General features: G+C 55.5%; 1 protein-coding gene across 15 annotated transcripts; it reads right to left on the bottom strand.

The window, feature by feature from the left end:
- Positions 1-279: 279 nt before the first annotated feature.
- Positions 280-22,370, bottom strand: MED12 (mediator complex subunit 12). Of its 15 annotated transcripts, none has more exons than XM_013048231.2 (45): positions 22,054-22,370; positions 21,394-21,498; positions 20,994-21,185; positions 20,698-20,857; positions 20,014-20,195; positions 19,723-19,833; positions 19,361-19,615; positions 18,864-19,010; positions 18,396-18,495; positions 18,135-18,271; positions 17,785-17,916; positions 17,298-17,424; positions 16,636-16,865; positions 16,186-16,266; positions 15,882-16,052; positions 15,533-15,677; positions 15,316-15,366; positions 14,874-14,992; positions 14,543-14,686; positions 13,899-14,062; positions 13,545-13,676; positions 12,907-13,134; positions 12,593-12,737; positions 12,292-12,412; positions 11,836-11,937; positions 11,606-11,731; positions 11,179-11,354; positions 10,827-11,006; positions 9,206-9,277; positions 8,615-8,748; positions 8,291-8,452; positions 7,710-7,821; positions 7,455-7,544; positions 6,844-6,953; positions 6,531-6,666; positions 6,103-6,264; positions 4,672-5,046; positions 4,253-4,403; positions 3,897-4,099; positions 3,651-3,728; positions 3,490-3,544; positions 3,327-3,414; positions 1,061-1,718; positions 774-855; positions 280-555 (listed from the first exon to the last, which is right to left on the bottom strand). In XM_013048231.2, the coding sequence occupies exons 1-43, from the start codon at positions 22,150-22,152 to the stop codon at positions 1,472-1,474; spliced, it is 6,237 nt and encodes a 2,078-aa protein (XP_012903685.2). In that variant the 5' UTR covers positions 22,153-22,370; the 3' UTR covers positions 280-555; positions 774-855; positions 1,061-1,471. The 15 variants fall into 15 exon arrangements, with proteins under 15 accessions (XP_012903685.2, XP_012903686.2, XP_012903687.2 ...); XM_013048232.2 differs by having other exon boundaries at positions 11,606-11,719; XM_013048233.2 differs by having other exon boundaries at positions 3,906-4,099; positions 11,606-11,719.
- Between the last annotated feature and the right edge of the window lie 297 nt (positions 22,371-22,667).

The following is a 22,667-nucleotide window of genomic DNA, read 5'->3' as shown; positions in this document are numbered from 1 at the left end:
CAAAGAACCTGCAATGTCTAGCTAAAAAGGTAAGCCACCCTTAAGAAACTCATGGCCCAAACCTATACAAGATGTTACCAGGTTGGAGAAGAGAGGAGAGTAGCAATCCAACTGTAACTCAGAAACTGAGGGGATGGAAGGTAAATAGAGGGTTGAATCGGAACGGGATGGGACTGGGATGGGACCTGGGATAAAAGGCTCTGACCGGTTGGTTGCTCCAACCCCCGACACTCTCCCCAGAGCCCACCCTTGCCAGCCATGCAGAAGTCACACACTTCCTTTGCAAAGAAGCTCTGTGTATTGGGTGCAACAGCTCTGGGGTCTCTATATAAATAATATACAAAACCCAACAGCTCAACGCCTCACATTAACAAAAATACTAAAAACTTATTAAAAATGGAGCCTGAGGGAAGAGCCCCAACCACTACTGATGCTAGCCTGAAAAGGAGACCAGGAATTAAGATGAAGGGGTGGGGCCACATCCAGGGCACAAGCCGTTCTTCCAGGTGGCTCAGTAGCGTCCAAATATGTTGGTACTGGGCTGTGGCTGGGTATCTGCGGAAAACCAGAGATGATCCAGGCTGGGAGACCAAGCAAGGAGGTAGGTATGCAGGGAAAGGCTATTCAGGTACCAAGGGAAGGGATGGGAAGACCTGGGCCTGAGGCAATCACAGGAGCTCCTCCCTGCCCCCACTCCCCACCCCACTATGCAGTCCCTGGGGCTCTCCCCCAACAGGGGAGGTGGGGGGGGTTGAGGAGGAAGGCAGGCTTACTGGAGAGCTGTTGTTGGAGCTGCCGGACCAAAGCTGCTGTCTGTTGCTGTTGCTGCGTCTGCTGAAGCCCCTGGCGCTGGAACTGAGGCAGAAACCAGAAGTGGAAGACTGACCTTGAACTTTCTGCCTTGTTCTCCATCCTCATCTCCTGACCCCATTTTCGGGGGCCATGCCTTGCCTCCCATCTTGACCCCCTGCCCCCAAAAAAACTGCCCAACCCGGTTCACTGGCTGTGTGCCCAACCTGGGCAACCATCCCTGAGCCAGGCTCTGTGCTCCAGTGGCTACCTGGGGCTGGGACTGGGGCTGGGGTTGGGGAGGAGCTGCCTGCTGCTGCTGCTGCTGCTGGTGTGCCTGCTGCTGCTGCTGCTGCTGCTGTTGCTGCTGCTGCTGCTGTTGCTGCTGCTGCTGCTGTTGTTGCTGCTGCTGCTGCGATCAAGAGTGCTGGGCCTCAGAGGGAGGGGACCCCCTCCACCACCCACCCCCCCACCTCCATCCCACTGGCGTGGACTCCCTGGGGCACTCCCACAGGGGACCTGTGGAAACCAGCAGGGGGAAGAGGAGGACAGGAACTTTTAGGGCCCTTACTGAGTGCCAGGGGATGCTCCCCGGTGCCGGTGCCACCTCACCCCATCACCTGCATCAGACCCCCAAAGAATGACCACCCCGCCCCTCCCGGGTCCCCAGACCCCAGAAGGCCTAGGGCTTCACCCGCAGGATCTGCTGCTGCTGCTGCTGCCGGATGTGGTACTGCTGTTGCTGCTGCTGCTGTTGCTGCTGCTGCTGCTGTTGCTGCTGCTGCTGCTGTTGCTGCTGCTGCTGCTGCTGCTGCTGCTGCTGCTCAGGCAGGATGGACGCCGATCGCACGCCGGCCTGGACGCCCTGCGCGCCCAGCGGAGTCATGGCACCTATCATGGGGGCCTGCTGCAGGGTCTGATGGGAAAACCTGCCAAGACCAGTGGGACAAAGGTCAAGGCCCGGCCCCCAGGATGGGGGTGTGTAGGAAAGTGGGGGTGGGGGGTGGGAGGGGAGGAGGAGGAGAAGTCCCCATCCCTGACCTGAAGGAAACCTTGACAAGTCGCTTCACTCACTCCCCCTGGCGCTAACCAGAAGGGCCCGTCTAGGTTCTGACAGATTGCTATGTTGAGGAATAAGGGGCAAAGGCATCACCCCATTTCAAGGGCTCATCACCTTCATGGCAAGACATCTCCCAATTCTGTTTTCACTGCTTTTCTCTTACAAGAATGAAAATCAGTCTTAGTACAGAACAGGTGTTCTAGAGTGCACTCACTGAGCTGCTTTCTGCTATTGGTGGAGTGGTCCCGGGGAACATTTCAGAATTGGAAAGACCACGGAGTTCTCCTGCTCTCATGCCTTCCCACATACAGCACAGCAACAGGCTACCTCCCGGCCGGACCCTCCCTCTCAAGTCTTCCGTCTCCTTCCCCATGTGTCCTATCCCTGCATCCCATATTCATCTGTCAACACATCGACTCACAACACGGCCTTTCTGATCAAAAGAGCCCTTTGTGGGACTCTGTCTCAATTCTGCACGGAGCGCTCAAAGCCCTGTATCACCTGCCCATCCCCGCCTGTCTCCTGCTACTGCGCGCCGGTGTGAATTTTACATGCTACCCATGCTCTTCTTCCCATCCCCTGCCCCCGTGGCCCCAAGTCACCCTCCTCACTCTGGTCCCGTCTTCGTTCACACTCTGTCATCTACCTGGACTCCCTTTTCTCATTCTCCACACCACCAATCTAAATTACAGCTATCCTTCAAAGGCCAATTCAAATCTCACCTCCTTCATGAAACTTCCTCTAAAGACTCAGGCCCACAACAACATCATACCATACCTTTTCTGAATTCCCATTTACTTCACAGCACACCACTGCCTACCTGATCATACCTCTCTCCTCACCGTGACCCTTAAATGCTCTTCTGTGTGAGTCTCCTCTCCCCGACTGGATGAAAAATTCTCTGTGGTGAGGGGCTCTGTATTTTCTAAAACCTTTTCTCTCCCTACCCTGTCCTAGCGGAGTGCTGGCCACACAGTGGGTGGCTGACTGATGCTTCTAAGGAGAGGGCTTTCCTCTGCTCCACTCCCTGGTGTCCTAGAGCCCAAGCCACAGAGCCTCAAGACGTGGCTCCCGAGTCCTAAAAGGCCCAATTAGCATTTGGCATGGTAGGACGGCTCTGTGGCTGGTCCGTTCCAGCATGTAACTAACTGCTCTGCTGCCGGCGGGATGACTCCTTACCACACAGTATATCTAAGAGCTCCAGACCTTTCCTTATCATAGTGGGAGGAGTGACCTTCCCCTCTCAGGGCCTCCAAGAAATGTCAGGCAAGGGGACGGAAGCCTACTGGTCACCAGGGTCCCTTCTGGCTCCAGCATTTTGGGGCCAGCTAAGCATTCGTCACATCTCTGAAAGTTCAGACTAGTCCCATCACCTCCTGGCATGGGCTTCCCCCGCACCTACTGGGCATCCTTGCAGCCCAGTGTGTCTTCACAGCCCCCCCGACCCCCTCCCACACACAGATGCCTTGGGTAGTACCTTTGAGTGGAGGTCAGCCCATGTCCGTAGGTTGGGGCCTGCTGGTGCACATAGCCACTGGGCCGCTGTTGCAGGTGGCGAGTGGGATCTATAAGAGTAGGATTGGTAGAAGGGTGGGTGCTCTGATAAGGCTGGCTGGAGTAGCTGGGGGGCACCATGGTACCTGCGGGGCCTGCGTGTTGCTGCAATCCCACATGAGAAACATAAGGAGTATAGCCCTGGAGAGAAGGAAGAGGAGAGAAGGGGTCAGGGCCAAGGCAGCATAGGGTGGCTGGCCTCAAGCCCCTTCCACCCCACCCCCTTCTTATCCTCTCATGCCCTCACCTGGGAGGTCTGCAAACCGTAGGAAGAGCTGGGAGTCATCTGATGGACAGATGACTGTCCCAATATCCCCTGACTCTGCTAGAGGGAAAAAAGGATACAAACTCAAACTCAGGAAAATACTTCCTGCTGTCTTGGTTCTCATAGCTCCCGCTCTGCCAAGTCCTTGTGAAAATCCTAAGCATCTCCTCAGTCTCATGACCCCCCAAAGCCCCTCTCCCTGACGGCCCTCCCTACTGCCCCTCTCACTATCTTTGCCTGGAGCTGTTGGCGAAGGCGCTGTCCTTGGGGCACCGCAGGCTGCTGCTGTCGGTACACAGAGGTCTTGTATGAGGGTTCAAGTCCCATGACTCCTGTCATGGTTGTGGGCAGCACTCCAGGGTAAGGTGGTCGGGTGGGCAGCTTCTGCATCGGTAACCTCACAGGGCGGTACGGGTCCACACGAGGGCCGCCTGGAAAGGGGAGAAGGCTGACCTCTCCAGGATCCCCATTCCCTGAGTTCCTGCTCAGTGTCCCAGTCATGGGCACATCCTCAGGGATGCGACATTGTCCCTCAGGCAGGAGGGATGCTCAGGTAACTCCCCTTCCTAGGGGCTGGCTCTCACCTGCAGGGAGTGGCTGGTTCTGGGTGTACAGGCCTATGGAGCCCTGCCTGTAGCTCAGATGTGATATGGAACCAGGGTTAGTGTGGTGCAAGAGGTCTGGGGGCACCGTCACACCATAGGGGCCACTCCTTCCCGGGCCCATTCCATAGTCCTGCATGAAGAGCAGAGGAGGAAGGTGAGTGGACTGTAACTTGGGTAGGGGGTAGGGGGAGAGGTGGGACAAGGTAGGGGACCAGGGCTGCAAAGGAGCTAGACCTATGTGACTCATTTTTGTCATTCTTATGGCAACTCTTCCCCACCTCCCCTTCACTTCCCTCAGAAACCAGAAGCTGCACAGAATTATGAGGTGGGGGGCAGAGAGAGAGAGGCTGTGGCAGCATAATGGGGTGGGGGTTTGGGGGGGGGGGGGCAGCGCTAACCTCTGTCTTGGTGGGTGGCTGGCTGCGTTTCTTGCCCTTGGTGGATTTCTTCTTGCGTTCCTCAGTACTGGGTGGAGCGGCCCCAGGTTTGTCAGTTTTGGGGGGCTCTGGAGCCTTCTTCTCAGGCTCTAACAGGGTGGGAGCAGGGGGCTCCTCATCTTCCGGGGGCAGCGGGAGTGGCTCCAGATAATAGGCACGGGGCCGGGGCCGCAGGTGGGTGTGATACAGCAGCAAGCGCTGCTGCTCCTCTCCTCGGGCCACACGCCGGTCCACCCGGACTGTTCCAAACCAGCCCCAGGACAGTGGCGCGGATGGCTTCAAGCCCTCAAAAAGATCCCAGGGAGATATCTTTTGTTTGGTAGAAACCTGTAGACCCTGCTCCAGAAAATGACACACAGTGAGCTGCTGAGATTTGGCAAACAGGAGACAGACCTTGAGGGCTTGTAGGAGAGGGGTAAGGATCTGTTGGCAATCAAACGGAGAAAAAAAAAAAAAACCCAAAAAAACAAAAACCAAAAACAAACCCAGGCCCAGGTCAGTTCCTGGGAGACGGTGAGAGGGATGGACATGAACACACATGCACACCAACAGCGTGTACTCTGAGGTACATGCTCAGAGCAGACAGAGTTCAGAGGGGAGAGGGTGATGGGCAGGGACACACAGATGCTGACATTCAAAGGAAGACACAGCAACAGGAAGGCAGGAAGAGACTGAAAGGCAAAAACAGAGAAAGAGACAGAAACAGGAAGAGAGACAAAGAGGTACACAAAGAGACACAGAGAAGGGCCAAGGGAGACAGTCAGGTAGAGACAGAGAGAGAGAGAGAAAGACTCAGAAAGACAGACAAATGGGCCAGGAAAAGGAGTGAAGACAGAGTACATGTGACTGGGCTGGACTCTAGATTTTAGACTCTGCCTCCTCTTTTTTCCCTCCCCCTCTCGGCTCTCCACAGCCAATCGGGTTACTCAACAAACACTGCAGCTGACAGAGACGAGGGGCAGGGAAAGTTTTGCAGAGATGGGGGAGCTGGCACGGGTGAATGCAGGGTAACAGAGATCCAGCAACTGGCCAGACAGATGGGTGGGGTGCTGGCCAGGGTGGAGGAGGACAGGGTGCTGAGAAATGGGTTGTCTGTTCAAAGGTGGGTGCAGATGGGGGGAGATGGGTAGAGGTGAAGAGACAGATGAATGAGGATGAGATTCTCAAGATGGGGTGCAGAAATGATAATTAAAAAAAAAAAAAGTTCAGTGATCAGCTCCACACCCCAGAGACAGCTGTTGCCAGCAGAGCCCCATGGACTCCCCCGCCTGGTAAGCCAGTCGCAGCAGCAAGGTTCATGCAGGGAGAGCTCTTGCCCAGAGGAGGGAAAAGCTGGGTGTGAGGGGATCGGTGCTGCAATAGGAAAAGGGATGGGAGGAAAAGGGGACGTGCCTCCTTCTTGAAGATGGAATCGAAGCCTGCAATCTTGTTGCCCTTGGTGTCGATGAGGGAGCCCTGCGGCTCACAGGTGATGACATCTCTGGTCGGCTTGGGCAGTGGCAGCAGCTGGAGAACTTTTTCCAGACTGTCTGACTGGCGCTCCCCCAATTCTTTCTGCAGGCACAGGAAGACAGGCAAGGGTTCAAGGACACAGCAAAGGAGTGATGGGAAGTCTCAAGGGACAGCAGAGAAAAAGGCACGACAACGACACTCAGTAAACCCTTGCTGTACAGATAACAAGAAGTGGACAGGGAGGTGGAGGGGAGGCGGCTCTGGCCTGAACGAAGTCGAACGGCGTGCATAAGGTCAGGGGAGAGGGAGCCGAGGGGCCGGTCCCCATCCCCCGCCACCAGAGCCGTGCCCTCGCTTCCTCTGCTCACCCGTAGCTTCTTCACCAGGTTCATGTAGGCACGTTTATTCTCCTCCATGCTGCCCTGAGAGATGCTAGACATGTCTGCGGCCAGGGTCCCATTGATGAGCACACTCAGCATGTCCAGCACAGTGGTGAAGAGCTCGCTGTGATGAGAAGACCGGGAGAGAACCAGAGAGGAAAGAGGCTAGGCCAGACAGTGGCTCCAGGGTGGGAGCCAAGTAGGGAGAGCTGCGCCAGCCGCAGGGCATCCTGCACCTGGCACTGGGGAAGGGACTACCTCCCAGGTGCAAGACTGAGGACAGAGGGTGGGGGTACTTTACTTGTTGGACTGCATGTCCACGGTGCCGCTGATGATGATCTCCAAGAGGAGCATGGCCCACTCGGTGGTCTGCTGGGTGCTGCGCTGCACCGTGTCAAACATGCCCCCCACCTGCCAGGGCCACAACGAGCCTGTCAGATGGCTCAGGGGCCAAGGCTGGCATTTCGGGAAAGCTCACAGCAGAACCCAGCCTGGCTGCCACTTCGCCCAGCTCCCACCACGTGCCAGTCGGACCCAGGATCTGTTATGTGAGTCTAGGCCAATGACTACATTCTTGGCCCCTCTGGGCCTCGGGTTCCTGACTTAGGAACCCATGGGAGCTGGACTAAGGGATGTCCAGGATTCCACTCAACATTCCACGGTGGGTTTCCAGGGTCCCAGCCAGAATCTAGGGTACTGAGGCAGGGTCTCTGCAAGGATCCAGACTTTCAACCACTTTCGGTCCCATGTCTTGAGGAGGGCCAGATCAGTACTCAAAGACCCGGTGGAAATTGGGCCCTCCATCTCAGCACCCTCCGCCCCCACCCCTGGCCAGCGCTGGAGTGGGGAGGCATCTCTATGGAGCAGTTCTAGTCCCACCCACATCTTTTTTCTCCCCGGACCCCCACTCACCAGGTTGAGCCGCAGCTTGAGAGCCTCGTGCATGAGCTGCTTTGGTTTGCAATCATCTAAGTACTGGTTGTCCCGCCAGTTATTCACAATCTGAGACAGAAACAAGCATAACGACCAGCTTTCGGCATCTTCTCATTTCCATCCCCAAACACTCAAGGCGTTGACCGTTAAGTACTGGAGGTTCTGGGGACATGGTGGCCTCGGGGGCACCCATTTCTGCCCTCTGGCGCAGCTCAGTGGCTCCGGGGCCTGTACCTGGTGCACCTGGCTGTAGAGGGAGGTGAGAAGGCCCTCACGCTGCTCATCCTGCCCTTTCAGACACGTCAGCACCAGGGATAAGAATGGCTGCTGGCTCAACAGGGACATGCTAAAGAAGGGAGGAAGAGGAAAAGAACAAGGACAGGACCATGAGATGTGAATTAGGCAGCTGCCCATCTCATCATTCCAAGCCCCAGACTCTACTCTCTCAAGATCTAGCCTCTTGGGTTGCCTGGGGGGGCACAGTCAGGTTAAGCATCTGCCCTCAGCTGAGGTCATGATTCCTGGGGTCCTGGGATCGAGTCCCGCATGGAGCTCCCTGCTCAGCGGGGAGCCTGCTTCTCCCTCTCCTCCCCCACCTTGTGCTCTCTCTCGCTATCTCTGTCTCTCTTTCTCAAATAAATAAAATTAACCAAAAAAGATCTAGCCTTTTGCTCAACTGTGTCCACTCTTACCCTTCAATTTTCCACTTTCCTGTGATTTCTCATCCCCACCCGTGTCCCAGATTTTTTTCTTCCCTGGCCCTGCATCCTCTCCTTTCTACCCCTTCATCTTGGTCCCCTCCACAGCCACTCTACCTCTTCTGCTTTTGTCGGTCACGTTCTTTGCGGGAAGAGGAACCCAGGTGCTGACCCTTCTCCAGTTCTTCCCCGGCCGCCTTTAACACATGCCCCTGGACTGAGGTGGGCAGTTTAGCAATGAGGGGGGCCACCAGCCACACACCAGAGCGCTCTAGAGAGCTGGAGGACAGACAGAGCACACAGTGTCCCAAAGGAGCCAGGCCAGGGTGGAAGCACCCCTCCTCCCCTCACCTGACGGACAGACCTAGAACCTCTGTGAGACTGAAATCATTTACGCTAGCAGAACAACTCATAAGGGATCTGAACACATTTCTTCCCAACCTGAGCACTGGCTTGGTCTTGCTGCTGCTGGGCATGTTGCTGGCAGTGCTTCCAGAAGAAGACCCCGTCTCTGCTGACTGCTGGAAAACCTCAATTGTGGCCTTGGCGATGTTCTCCAAGAGGGAGTTCATCTCCTGGGGCAGGGGGATGAAAGGCACATGGGGTACTAACTAGGTAACTGGGGATGAAGGAAAACAGATGGTAGGAGATGTAGGAAATGAGGGCGGAGAAAGGCATCTGGAGGGTAATGAGAGTGGGGAGAGACAACTCTGCTGGGAGCTGTGCCCTCCAGCACCTCCCCATTTCTCCAATTCCCCACTATCTTCTCCTCGAACACCTCCTCACTGTCATGACCATAGAAACAGCCTCTGCCACCACCACCGCCAACCTTCCCCCACGGTGCAGAGCCCCAGCTCTCCCAGCCCACCTCCCTATTCCTCAGCCCTACGTGTCTGGCATCTTCCCGTCCTCTCTTCTCTCTCAGCCCAAGAACCCAAGGGCAGGACATGGGTTTTTCTGTGGTGACCCACCCTTGTGAGGCATGTGGAGCTGGAAGCGGGCACGGGAAAGAGAGGGCCGGGCACCACTCACATTGTTAGGGGTCTGCTTGATCATGAGCTGCAGCTCCAAAGATGACTGGCGCATGGTCCACTGGTCCAAGTTCTGTGACAGAGACACCGCTCCCAGGCTCATCATCAACGTGTCCCCCGGCCCCAGCCACTTACCACCCCAAGACCAGTTCCTGACCTCTTGCAACCTTGAAACACATAAGCCTACAGGTCTGAAAGGAACCTCCATGTCCCTCTCCTTAGGAAAGCCTCCACAGACACGACCCAAAATGGCTGAAAATCCACCCCATTTTAAAAGCGGTTCAGGGAACACCTGGGTGGCCCAGTTGGTTAAGCGGCTGCCTTCAGCTCAGGTCATGATCCCAACATCCTGGGATTGAGTCCCACCTCAGGCTCCTTGCTTGGCAGGGAGCCTGCTTCACCCTCTGCCTCCGCCTGCCACTCTGTCTGCCTGTGCTCACTCTCTCGCTCTCACTCTCTTTCTCTGACAAATAAATAAATAAAATCTTTTTTATTTTATTTTATTTTAAAAGATTTTATTTATTTGACAGAAAGATCACAAGTAGGCAGAGAGGCAGGCAGAGAGAGAGAGAGAGAGAGGAGGAAGCAGGCTCCCTGCCAAGCAGAGAGCCCGATGTGGGGCTCAATCCCAGGACCCTGAGATCATAACCTGAGCCGAAGACAGAGGCTTAACCCACTGAGCCACCCAGGTGCCCCATAAAATCTTTTTTAAAAAAATAAATAAAAGCGGTTCAGGAAAACTTCACCTTCCCCTGGTCTCCTGTTCCACGGCCTCACATTCCTTTGCAGAGGTGAGTTCTCCCTAATGCTTACCCTAAATCCTTGATGTTCAAGTTGAAGCCTGCTTCTCCTATTTTAAACCAGCTCCTCAAAGTCCGTTCCAAATCTGAAGGCTACTACTGCGAGTTAATCTCTCTGTGACATTATCTCCTCTAGGCTGAGAAGACCTCATTCCTGTAGCTCTTCCAGATGGCTCTCTTTCTCCACCCTCCCTCCAGTTACCCTAATGTCTAAAGCAGCTTGGCCAAGTGGGGATGGAGTAGGGGATGCGGCGGCGGGGCATAGCACAGGCCCACCTGGGTTCACATGCTGACTCTTAAGCTTACTAGCTGTGTAACCTTGGGAAGGTCACTTATGCTCTTCAAGCCTGGGAGTCCTCGTTGGTCAAACACAGACACCCCTACTTCCTTTACAGGGCTGGACAGTCTAAATAGGTGGACAAACACAGAGTGCTGTGCACAACACTCAGCACAAAGCAGATGCTCTATAACTGGGAGCTATTGGGTACTCCCACCATTGGGGACTGAGCAGGGAACAAATGCCCAACAAGCAAGGCCCAGAACTAGGCTTCCCAGATGTTGGGCCTTGCGCTGCTGAGCTGCAGTTCCACTCCTAACAGCCGCACCCTCAGCCACTGGCTGACTCTAGGGTCTAGACCATGTTGACATGACTTCTAAACCCACGTCCAAGCTGTTTTCCTCACCACCTTTTGCCCACATCCTTATCTGTCTTCCTCCTTGACCATCCTCCTCTCCTTCTCTCAGGGTTCCTATGGTTTCACCCAGGGCCTTGGGGCCCCCCTGGCCCCTGGTTCGTCCAAGACCCCCATCACCTTGGCCTACCTGGAGAATGCGCTTAATGCGCTGCCGCTGGGGGTTCTCCCCATCCTCATTGTCCAGCAGGCGGTACGGGTAGCAGATGAGCTGCATGAGGCGCTGGGCCTGGGCACTGCTCAGCACAGGGTCTTGCAGGTCGTTGCTGTCCTCACACAGCGATTTAAGGCAACGCTCTCCTACCCATTCCTGAGGAAGCTGGTCATTAGTGCACTGGGGCAACTGGTGAGCGGGGTGAGGGATAAGGGGGACGGGCTGGGGGTTGACGAAGGCCATGATGTATAGGGGAAAGGTGGCATGATCACAGGACTATGCTCTAGAAAGGCACCGAGGCGGCCTGAGGGGGGAAGGTGAGACTGACCTGTTGGCAGATGCTGCGCAGCACGTACTTGGCATAGACGTCCAGACTGGCTGTCTCCACAGAGATGTTGCGGCCACCCTGCCTCCGACCGCCACTGCCACCTCCTCCCTCCTCCTCTGGAAGTTCTTCTGTTCCTCCTGTCACAGTGAAGCCTGAGCCCTTCAGTTCCGCATCCCCTGTGGTTCAAGGGTGGCAGATAGGGAAGGGCAGAGTGAGATCTGAACACAGTGGAGAGACCCAGCCCGGACCCACAGAGGCAGCAACTCCCCAAATCCGGCCCTAGGGGACAGAAATACACTTCCCTCCCGCCTCTCCTCCCCAGAGGTCCAAGAGACCACCTTCAGGAGGGAGAAAGACTGTCCTCTGTAGCTCGGCTGGTACTCCATCCCACACACACTTTTGGCACTGCTCCCTTCCTATCCCATACCAAGTACAAACACAGCCTTGAGAACAGCAAACACAGCTCCATCCACTATGCGGTTCTGGGAGGCAGCCAGCAGGTGGCGGTCACAGGAGGAACGGATTCCTACTGTAGGCTTGTCTGGGGAGGGAGCTGAAGTCAGGGGAAGCAAAAGTAGAAACGGGGCGGGGGCGGGGGGCGGTGGCAGTGGTAGCCACATTTTCTACTGCTGGCTGGCCCAGATCAGGGTCACTTACTTCCGTCCGACTGGCAAGGATTGAGTTGTGGCGTCTTGAAAAGGTGGAGGAGGATGCGGCAGGTAAGCCGGGCCCCTGGCTCAGAGTCCTGTTCACTGCAAGCTTAAAAAAAATATATTGGACAGGGCGAAGGGACACGGTGTTGGCAAAGGGCTGCAAGGGAAGGCAAAGTCAGGCAAAAGGAAATATGACAAGATAATGCCCAAGGAGAGGTGGGGCAACCAACTGTCTTACAGTGCAAGGGGAGTCCCTCGGAGGGTCAAAACATGGAAAGATGGAAAGATAGGGGCCACCAATGGCCGGTTAGAATGAGGCCACTCCCAGAACAAGGCACACCACTGGACCAGCCTCTGGTGGTACTGGGGAGCCTCACACTGAACAGTGAGTGTGTGGCCATCGGGTATCTAGTCAAACTTAGGGTACAGAAATTCTAGGGATTATGGATTGGCAGTTCACCGGCATTAAGGAGCGAAGGGATGGCAGCACAGCGAATCAGATCCTCAAGGAGCAGACACTGCCGAGCGATGAGGATGGCAACAAAAGTAGCCAGGGAGTCATGAAAAGACAGGTCACTGACCTGGAGGAAAAAGCAGCCAAGATATCCCACCTCTGCGCAGAGAGGCTGCCAACTCAAAGCGGTCGGCCTCCGCTCTATGGGCCTCTGTCCCTCTGTAACCTCGACGACTGGGACCAACCCCCTCCCCACCAAGCCCTGGGAACTGTCCCATGCCCCAGCGGGACCAGCCTGAAGTCTCACATCTACGTTGCAAAGAAGGTCGTTGAAACCACAAGTGCCATTGTTAGAGGAGCAGCACAAGGCCTTCAGGACCCCTAGCCATTCCGCACTCAGTGACTTGCAATAGCCTGTCAGCTCTGCACACAGGATTGCGATGTCATTCACCCTGGGGAGAAGTACAAACGCCCTCAGGAAAAACCTTGTTCCACAAAACCTCAGATTCATTAACTTTTCATCTCCACCCCAGCAGTAACCAAGTTTGCCATACCTCCCGGGCATCTCATCCCTCCCAAACTCAGGCAGGAGCGCCGTTCCCCACTCAGTACACCCCATACCTATCGGGATCATGGTGCCCCACACAGACGTGCATAAGGGCATTGCAGACAAAGCTGTAGCGGTTAGCAGGGTTCTCACTAAGACTCTTGCCTAGCCCCGTGTAGGTGAAGGTGTGAGCTGCGGGGTTCTCCAGAGTGTCAATCATGAACTCAGGTGCCCAGCGCATGTTGGATTCTGAGGGCTCCACATTGCAGTAGATGGTGTTTTTCACCTTGGAACAGAAGTCGCTGCAGGGGTGGGAGAAGGGACACGGCAATGTCGGGGATGATCTGGCGAGGCAGAGGGATGGTTGGGAAGGGGGAGAGGAGGGGAAAAAAGGGAGGCACCGGGGACCCTGAGACAAGCAAAAGGGAGATGGGACCAAGCCGAGTGGGCGGGACAGGGACCCAGTGAGAACAAGGCACGGGAGGCCTCTGGAGGCTGGGAGGAGGAGTGTGGGCCCTTTGGAGATGGGCTGGAGGCCAGGCTGATAAGGAGGCAGGCCTACTCTCCAGAACCAAGAGCACATGAAGGACAGAGTTCCCAGATGGCCAGAGACAGCGGGGTCCTAGGCTGTGCCCTGCTCCTGAGTTGAGCGGTAATGGGAAGGAGATGGGCCAAGGTCCCACTCTCTACCCTCACCTCCCACCTCTCTTACCTGAAGAGCTCCCCAAATTTGCTCTTTAAATGGCTACAGGAGGTGTACAGATCATAGAGATAAGCAAGGATACAGCGTTCCGCCGAGGAGCCATCTGACCGGTTCATCCCATGCTTCACTACGCCACACAGCCTGTCACGAGGGTGCAAGGTTGAGATGGTCCGTAAGCCATGTGCACAGCCAGGGCATGAAGGTCCCCGGACACAGGCTCATGGCTCTTGGTACTAGTCTTCCCTGCCTGCCCAAATGGCAGGGGCTTGGCCATGGTGAGAGCCCCATGTCCTTCAGGGGCCCTCTTCCACTGGCACTAGCCAGAGCCCCGAGCCACCCAGTTATTTCGCGGCCCCCACTTACCCCTCGAAGACCTGGGCCATCTGGTCCTGGTTGAGGATGAGGCAGGCATGGTAGTGCCGCAGGACGGCCACGATGCACAGGCACAGGCTGGTAGTGTAGCTGCCCACCAGATCTGAGGACTTGAGAAGCAACTCGGCCTCGACTACGCTTAGTTCATTCAGGAGCTGGCAGAGCAAGTATGTGTGTGTTGGGAAGTGGTGAGAGATGAGAAGAGGCCCCTGTGTGCCATATAACCTCCCTTTCCGTGAGGCAACTGCCCAGACAGGCCCGAGCCCCTTTCCACTGCAGCTGCCTCAGTCTAGAAGGACCCTGTTGCCATACGCCACTGTCCTTTATTCTATTAACGCCACAAGCCACATTGACAATCTAACCCATCTCTAGGATACAGTTTTATGAACTCCACCGCAGGAGGACAGTCCATACCCAATGCTCTCATCTATCTCTTGGGCCTCCCTGTGGAGCACGTGAGCCGCTAGTCTGGGCCTTCTTAGCTCGTGTTCCACCTGACCCTCCAGCCCCCACCGGGCTGGCTTTCCTGCCCATCCCAAGTAGCCCAGGACACAGGCTTGAGGCCCGAATCTTGACCTCGGGACCCCATACAGCACAAACACCTTCTTCCACCCTCCTCTCCCCAACTTCCCCACCTGAATGGCAAAGTCGATGAGGCCACTGATGCTGAGTGAATATTCCATGAGGTCGAAGATGAACTGCACATGCTGCACCAGAGGCAAATGGTATGACATGCCAAGGGCAAAGCTTGTGATCTGTTCCAGAACATTCCGGGAGACCTAATAAGGGCAGTGGGAGTGAGACGGGAGTGGAGAGACGCAGAAAGAACCAGGGAAGCAAGAAAAGGAAGATGGCAGACTGGGATGAGACCAGGAGGCTTAGCCTGCCTAGCGGGGAGAGGAGGAGGAAAGGAAAACAGGGCAGGCTGGCAGAATGTTGGGAAAAGGGCAGGACCTAGGCCCACACCTGAGCCGTGACCTGGTGCTGGTCATAATGTGAAAGATGCTGGAACTTAGCAAAGATATCTTCAGCAGTGGGGAAGGCTTCAGGCCGGTTGCGTCGTCGCTTCTGCCCATCCTCCCCACCTGAGGGGACAGTGGAAAGGGAGCAGTCAGATGGGGAAGAGAACTAGTTGACTGGGGGGTTGGGAGGGGGGTATGGAGAGAAGGCTATGGGTGGGGGGGAGGGACCAGGGTAGGAAGGCAGGGAGGAAGGGTGGGAGGGAGAAGGGGAGAAGGGAAGGGAGGGTTGAGGAAGGGGTGGGGGAGGGATGAAGGGAAGGGGTCAGTGAAGCAAAGGTTTGGAGGACCACAGACTACATGGACCTCGGAGGAATACGTACAGGGAGGTGCTAGGTCAGGGGAGAGGAGGGGGAAGGGCGGGCAGTATGGGGCTTACTGTGAGGTACCTAAGAATGTCAGGTCTCCAGGATTCAGAGGCACAATAGGAGCAAGCTGGTCTGCAGAGGGGGGGAATGAGGGGGGAAGTTTCAAAAGGACTAGAGCTCTCAGGAGACTCCAAGAGACAGGACATGGGGACATGACTGGGGGTTCCCTGTGCTGGGGAAGGGGACACTGACTAGGGCACTCCTAGGGGGAGATCTGTTTCAGGAGCCTCAAACCCACCAGTTTCTGCTGTCCCCTTGCGGTTCAGAACCTTCAGGATATCCTTGGTAATTTTCTTGATGGCATGGCGGGCATCATCTCGCTGCTTTCCCACCCCAAACAGTACGACCAACCGCTGATTGCACTCATGGCTGCATGATTCCTCCTGCATGCCAGCAGCACCATCAGACGCTGGCATGGGTCTCGCTCCCTCCTCCTCTCAAAAGCATGCTCCATGACCCTCAGCATCCCAGTGCTCAGGCCCTTCCCAGCATACCACACCCACAAGCACAGCTCCAACCCCACAGCACAATCCTTGGACAGAAACCTCGGCTCAAAACCGAGGTCTCAAGGAGCTGGGGGACAGTACCTGGGGGATGGGAAAGTGTGTGGCATACTGCACGTGCCGCGGCTGATCATAAAGAACACCAAGGGTCCCTTCTATCTTCTCCTTGGGAGGGGGCTTCACATCCTTCTCAACATCTGGTTTCTCAGGGGATGGACTGCCCTTCCCCTCACAGGGCATGGTAGGGGAGAACAACTAAGAAAAGGCGAAAGGGCAGAACATTTAGAGGGTGAAAAGGGGGTCAGGAGCATAAAGAAATTCCCCAGAGAGGCAAAACAGGAGGACCTCAGGAGCTGGATTCTTTCTTCCACACTGGAATCAAACTTACTGAGAAATCAGGCTTCTCCATGTCCTCGAAGAGCACGCTGGAACTAGGGTCAATGTCCATAGACTCCGAGAGCCCTGGGTCCTAAGGGCACAGAATATAAACCAAGTCACTTTAGCCCCAGGGAGCTGCTCCCCACCACCTAGAAAGGGGGATGGCGAAGTCAGAGGGAGGAGACCATGTTGGGAAAAGCACCGGATCTGGAGTCAAGCTTTAAACAGTCACATACCCACCTTGCGCCTCATTCCCTTCAGCTTCAAGAAGGGGGATCAGAGCCCCTCATCCCATTGTGAGGAGCAAATGCCAACAAGGGATGTGAGAGGGCTGGGCCAGCCCCGAAGCGCCAAGCCCATACCAGCCCCTTATTGGGGAAGGGATACCTGGAGGTCTCTGAGAACCAGGAGTCTGGGAATGTCTGAAGGAGGTAGCGAGGGCAAGACGAGGCCTGCTCACCTCAAGCTTGCTACTGCTGCTGCCCTCAGCCTCCTTGCGCTCGGAGTCATCAGCAGGGTCGTCAAAGGGAGATGGGGGCCGGGGGCCAGGGGCTCCAAAGGCGAGGTCCCCTCGGGAGATGAGGGTGCAAGTGTACATGTTGTGGGAGAAAACGTCATGTCGGATCAGTTCACAGAACAACAGGACCAAGTTAAAGAACTCCACTCGCTCACTCTCACTTCGGGGGTCTGCTGCATGGAGGGAATGAGAAAAGGTTTAAGAGAGCACGGGACATAGGCAGCAAAGGAGAGAAGCACACCTGAGGCACAGTGCTCCTAGAGTACCTGAGGTGGGCAAGACGAGGAACAACCCCCAACCCCAAACCCGAGGGACAGAGTACAGTCAGTTCACCCCCCTCCTGCCCCACACCCTATCTCGTAAAGGAAGAGAGCATCCTTGCTGCTATTTATGTGTGAGAACGCTTCTGGCATGGGTTCTTCTCCTTATTCCTTTATTCTATTCAACCATAAGATGATCAGAGGCTGGAATTATACCCCAAACTCAGTCTGCATAGAGCCCAAGACAGAAATAGACACCAGAAAGCCCTTCACTACACTTCCCAGGGACAGTGGCACGTAACCGAGTCTCTGCGGAGAGAGGCGGGGTGGGGCAGGGGTCCATACTCAGCATAGGAGCCTGGGTATCCAGAAACTGCAGGAGGACATCCTGGAAAATGGGAGCACTAGGAGCAGAAAGGGAGCCAGAGGCAATGGAACCCTTCTCATCTGCGGCTTCTGATTCTCCACAGCGCTACAAGATGAGAGAAGAAACCCCAGCATCGGTCTGGGCCGGCTTCTTCACCTCTCCACGCATGATGCTTCAAATGCTGCCTGCTTCGCCTCTCCCGCCAAGCCCTTCACTTCCATCCCCACTCTGACCTCCATTTTCTTTACTGCCTCCCAACTGAAGCCCTGCCTGCCTCCCTAACTCCAACACTGACATACTCCTTCCTACTGTTGCCTTAAGTCCTCAACTTTCCCTTTAGGGTCCGTACCCCTTCTGTATTCTCATAACTTGAACTTGGGGTCCGCTACTCAGCTCCATCCTTCTCCAACCCCAGCCGTCACTGCCCCACTGGCCAACCACATTCTCTTATCTCTGCCCCCTGACCTCGGCCTCAATCTCAGCCTGTCTCTTCTCCAGCAGCTTGGCCACCACCATAGCGCGATGCCGACCGGAACGCTTGCAGCTCACCGCCCATTCACACAGTAGTGACACCACAGCGTCATCATCCGAGGAGATCTGGAGACCCAAGGAATATGGGGGTGAGCAGGATAGGGTTGGAGATAAAGTACTACGCTCTGCTTTCTTCAAGACTGGGTCCCATCTTAAAACAGCCCAAGCCCAGGAAGATCATCTCTTCACACAACTGCAGTGTCCATGCCTTGCCATGCCTTCCCCTCAGGTGTACTGTTGCTCTTGCCATGTTTTTGGCTCCTTCTGTTCCCCTTCTTGCTTACCTCGTGCCCGTCCTTGCTAGGGCCCAATCCAAAGATCCGGTTACAAAGGGAGTCAAGAGAGTTGCTGAAGTCAGAGCGCTCAAAACTGTGGCTGTCCAACACTTCCAAAGTATGGAGCACCCGTCCAATGGTGAAGCCTCAGGAGGAAAAGCGGGAAAGGGGACTTAACAGGAAGCCCAGTGCGTTCCGACTCACAGATCACTAGGTCCTTACCATCCCTTCTTCAAACACCCTTCTTACTCTCTGTCCTCTGGCACCCACCTGCAGTAGCTTCCTGGCACTTATCAAAAGACCAGCGAACCTCAACTGCCTGTCCTCGTTCCTTGATCTGCTGCTCAATCTCGCGCAACTTTGCACGGACCTGCGGTACGGGAAAAGGGGGAGTGCTTTAATTAAGGATAACCAAGGCGTACAGAAGTCCAGGGCTTAGGCACAAAGGACTGTACCAGACTCCAAGTCACTATTTCCTTTTTTTCTTTCTTGACAGAGAGAGGGAGAGAATGTGAGCCTACAGGAGAGGCAGAGGAAGAGGGAGAAGCAGACTCCTTGCTGAGCAGAAGCTCAGGCACGGGGCTCCATCCAGGAACCCTGGGGTCACGACCTGAGCTTAAGGCAGACATGTAACTGACTGAGCCACCCAGGTGCCCCTCTAAGTCGCTATTTCTGAAAAAGCAGTCCAGCTTCCCATCTCAATCCAGGGGCACCAGGCTGGCTCCTCATGGTACTTACCTGCTGAGTAAAGGCACTGTTGCCCTCTGGCATGGGCAGGTTGGAGGGGGCAATAGGCAGGTGATCGAGTGGTGAGCCGGTCTTAATGCGGCTATCGGTCAGTGAGTAGTGCCAAACCAGGGCGCTGGGACAGCACAGGAGGATGGTCTGCCACACAGGAACAGCTGGGTCAGGCTCTGTTCCCATGGCTCCCTCTCTAGAACCCCACTGTAAGACCCCAGCCTGAGCTTTCTGGTCTAACGTCATTCTGAGTCCCTGGCGTAGCACCACTCCGTCTCTGAGCTCTGAGCCTCTCCCCTCATCCCCTCCTTTTGCTCTGGGCCTACTCAAGTCCTGGAAAGGAACTAATGCCCCAGGAGTGAGAAGCAACAATCTCAAAGCAAGTACTCAGTGCCTGCTCCCACCTCCCACTGAGAATCACCCCCATTCTCCAGGACGGGCATCCAAGCCTTCTCTGGATGCTTCTTAATGCTTCCCTGGGTCCAGCCAGTACCCACCTGAAGGATACAGCTGAGGCCAAAAACCAGGGGCCGGTGCTGAGGGCACATCAGCAGGTCACTAAAGGGTGTAGAGGTTGTGCTGCTGGTTGGGGGCTGAGGAGCTGGGGTGGTGGGGAGTGTGCTTGTCGACTGAGTGGACATAACGTGAGATGAGTGACTGCTCACGCCATCCAGTTGCAAAGCCAGTCTCCGGGTACAGAAGTAGGCAAGGCGGCGGGAGAGGTATGCAGACTGAACGAATTCCCCCGAGTACTGTGAAGACATGCCCATCAAGACACCCAGTTCTCCCCACTTCTTTCTCCTCTGATCCTCCCTAGGACCCCTCCACCCTTCGTCCCCCCACAAACCCCAGGCCTTACTCGCAGCAGCAGGGGCAGCAGCAGTTTAAGCAACTCGTCCTCTCCAGGGCGGATTTTCTCAAAACACTCAAGGACCCAGGTCAGGAACTCATGTCTATCCAGCATTCCATCCTATGAGTCCAAGGAGGTGGGAAGAATATTAGTTTCCTTGGGGACTATAAGCAATAAGGTAAATCAAAGGAGGAAGAGAAACACAGCTGGGGCAAGCTGGCAGGTGGATTCTGCCCTGTACTGGCGGAATGTGAGACCAGGAGCCACCTGGGTGTCACATCCCATGGCCCTTCTTCCTACCTGAAACATGAACATGGCCAGCTTTTCGTTGTAGTCCCACTGCCGGATTGCCACCTCTACGTCATGGGGCAAGGGCCCTATGGTGGAACCACAGCCCCCGCTGCCTGCGGGCCCTGGCCGGTAGTATTCAGCCATCTTTTGCAGCTGCTCCCATAAGTATTTGGTGATAATCTGAGTCCACTCTAGGGGAAAGGTGAGGAAAGGTCTATTTTACACCATCCCTCAGCTTAAAACATCTTCTGTCCCCACCCCACGCCTACACCCCCCATCACCATCCTTCTAAATCCTATTCATCCTCTCAAGCTCTGGTCCAATGCCACCTGCCCATGGCCTTCCCAGGTGTCCCCAAATAATTCTGTCCGCTCAAGTCTTTCACCATCTCTTTTGAGACACACACACACATGCATACACATACTTTCTCTAATTACATGATTTGTACATATGCCTTAGCATCCCTATTGGATTATAAGCATCCTAAGGGTGGGAATAAGGGACCAGTCACCTTGACAGCCCCGTACATGCACACAGTAGATACTCAAGACACACAATGTTTGCCAACGGAGTGAATGCAAGATATAAGCAGAAACAAGGAACATAGACAAGGAAGGAGAATAAGTCCAAGGGTCTCTGTATCACTCCTTGATGCAATCAGTGCTGGGACCCCTGGTATCAGGAGCTACTCACCCATGAAGGGGTCAATGACATGTCTCTTCTTCACCTTGGTCTCATTGATTGATGCATAGTAGGCACAGGTCATCTTAATGAGCCAGGCAGCCCGCATCACAGGCACTGTGTATTTGGCTAAGTACCCAAATACTTCTTCCTTTTTACTGAAAATGGGGACCTGTAGAGACATCACAAATAGTGAGACTTCTACCACTGCCACGAGCTGGCACCCATGTAGCCTCATCCAGGGATAGCAGGGTACTTCATACCCATGTTCCCCACCTTGGCCTGGAGACCAGGAAGCATCACCTCACCTTTTTGGCGAGTTGCGTGAGTGGCTTGGTGCCAGCCAGGTCAGTGAACCAGGTGTTAATGGCACTCTGGGATCGTGCAGTCACCAGCCAGAAGTTGTCCTTCTGGTTCACTTGGGGCTTCCTGCGACCGGTGTCAGGAAGGGTGTTACAACGTAACTTCTCCGCGATAATGCTGCTGAAGTTGGAACTGATCTGAGGGAAGAGAACTATACACCTCAGGATGGGAAGAAGAGGCAGAGAGGTGGTCGTGCCTCTGAAGGGCTAATACCAGTGTGGCAGCACTAGGTTATGAAGGAAAACTCAAGCCATTCAGGTCATCACTTTAGGTCTTCCCAACCCAGGGCCTTTGCTCCCTCTCAGTCTTCCAGCCTTTTCCTTCAGCCTGGCAGGGTTGTCTCACCTTGGCAGGATTGAAGTTGACGTTCTTGGCACTGCCATGTTCATCCCCAGAGACAGCAGGCTGGTTATTGAAACCTTGTTTTACATTCAAGGCCGTCAGTTCATCCTGAGGCAAGAAAACGACATTTTAGCTCCCCCCCCCCAATCCTGGGGTGGTGGTGGTGGGAGAGGAGGGCAGAAGAGAAGAGAACAACGCAGGGGTGGGGGGAAAAGGGGGGCAAAGGGGGAGAGGTAGGAGGAGGATTCTGAGTAGAACAGATTGTTATTTAAAAGCTAGGCCCTTATATTCATTTGGACCCCACCCTCACCCCACAGTCACTAAGATATCCAGCCACCCACAGCTCATTCAACATCACTCTTCCTTACAAGCTCATAAGCAACCGCAGCTCACCAAGCTGCCTCAGACAACTTTCTGAGGTGTGTGTGTGCGTGTGTGTGGAGAGGGGCGCCTCCAGCGTGGCCCCTACATCATTCCCTATTCACACCCGGGAAGCCCCCTCCCCCCAGGTCCCACTCTCCCACACCAGCCCACTTTATTCTTACCCCTTTTGGGACTTTGGCTCCTACCAAACCGCCCCGCCCCCCCCCAAACCATCACTGCTTCCTCGTCTGCGGATCGCTTGCCTCAGGCCCCTTGAGAACCCCGATATTTTGAACGCACCTCTTTCTGTTTGGGATCTTGAGGGTACACATCAGGAGGGCCCAGCCGCGGCCGCTTCAGGGGCCGGTGTTCGTAGCTCAAGATCCCGAAGGCCGCCATCTTGCCCAGCCCGTAGCGCCAGAGGCGCCAGCCGGGGCCGGCTGAGGGGGAGGGGGAGAGGGAACCGACAAGGGGGGTGGCGGTTGAGAGGACGGCAGCCGAGAGACAACAGGGGGCTCGTTAGAAACTCTCGATCGTTGCCGGAAACTACCGAGGGGAACCGAGGGACGACGGGAACCGTCGGACAATACCGACCGCAGCGGGGGCGGGGCCGAGCCCGGCGTGGGGCGGAGCTTCGCGGTCGCTGAGCGTTAGGGCCCGCGCGGCTTCTGAAGATCGATTTCGTTTGCCAAGTGTCTACGAAACGTCCTCAAGCGGTCCGTGTGGCCAGGGGATGGGTGCTGGGTGCGACCCCGCGAGGCGGGAAGTAGCCGCGGCGCCGAGCGCTAAGCTGAAACTGGGCCCCTGGTGGCTGGCTCGATTCTTGGGCTGGAATCGGGGCTCAAGGGTATTTGTCTCGGTTAGGTACTCTGCCTTTTACCCTAAACTGCTTCTTCCTTTCTGAGTTTCTGCAT

The sequence above is a fragment of the Mustela putorius genome, unplaced genomic scaffold (genome assembly GCF_011764305.1).
Source record: "Mustela putorius furo isolate JIRA1106 unplaced genomic scaffold, ASM1176430v1.1 tig00537297_pilon_pilon_pilon, whole genome shotgun sequence".
Lineage (NCBI taxonomy): Eukaryota > Metazoa > Chordata > Mammalia > Carnivora > Mustelidae > Mustela > Mustela putorius.
This window is presented reverse-complemented; position numbering and strand designations above follow the sequence as displayed.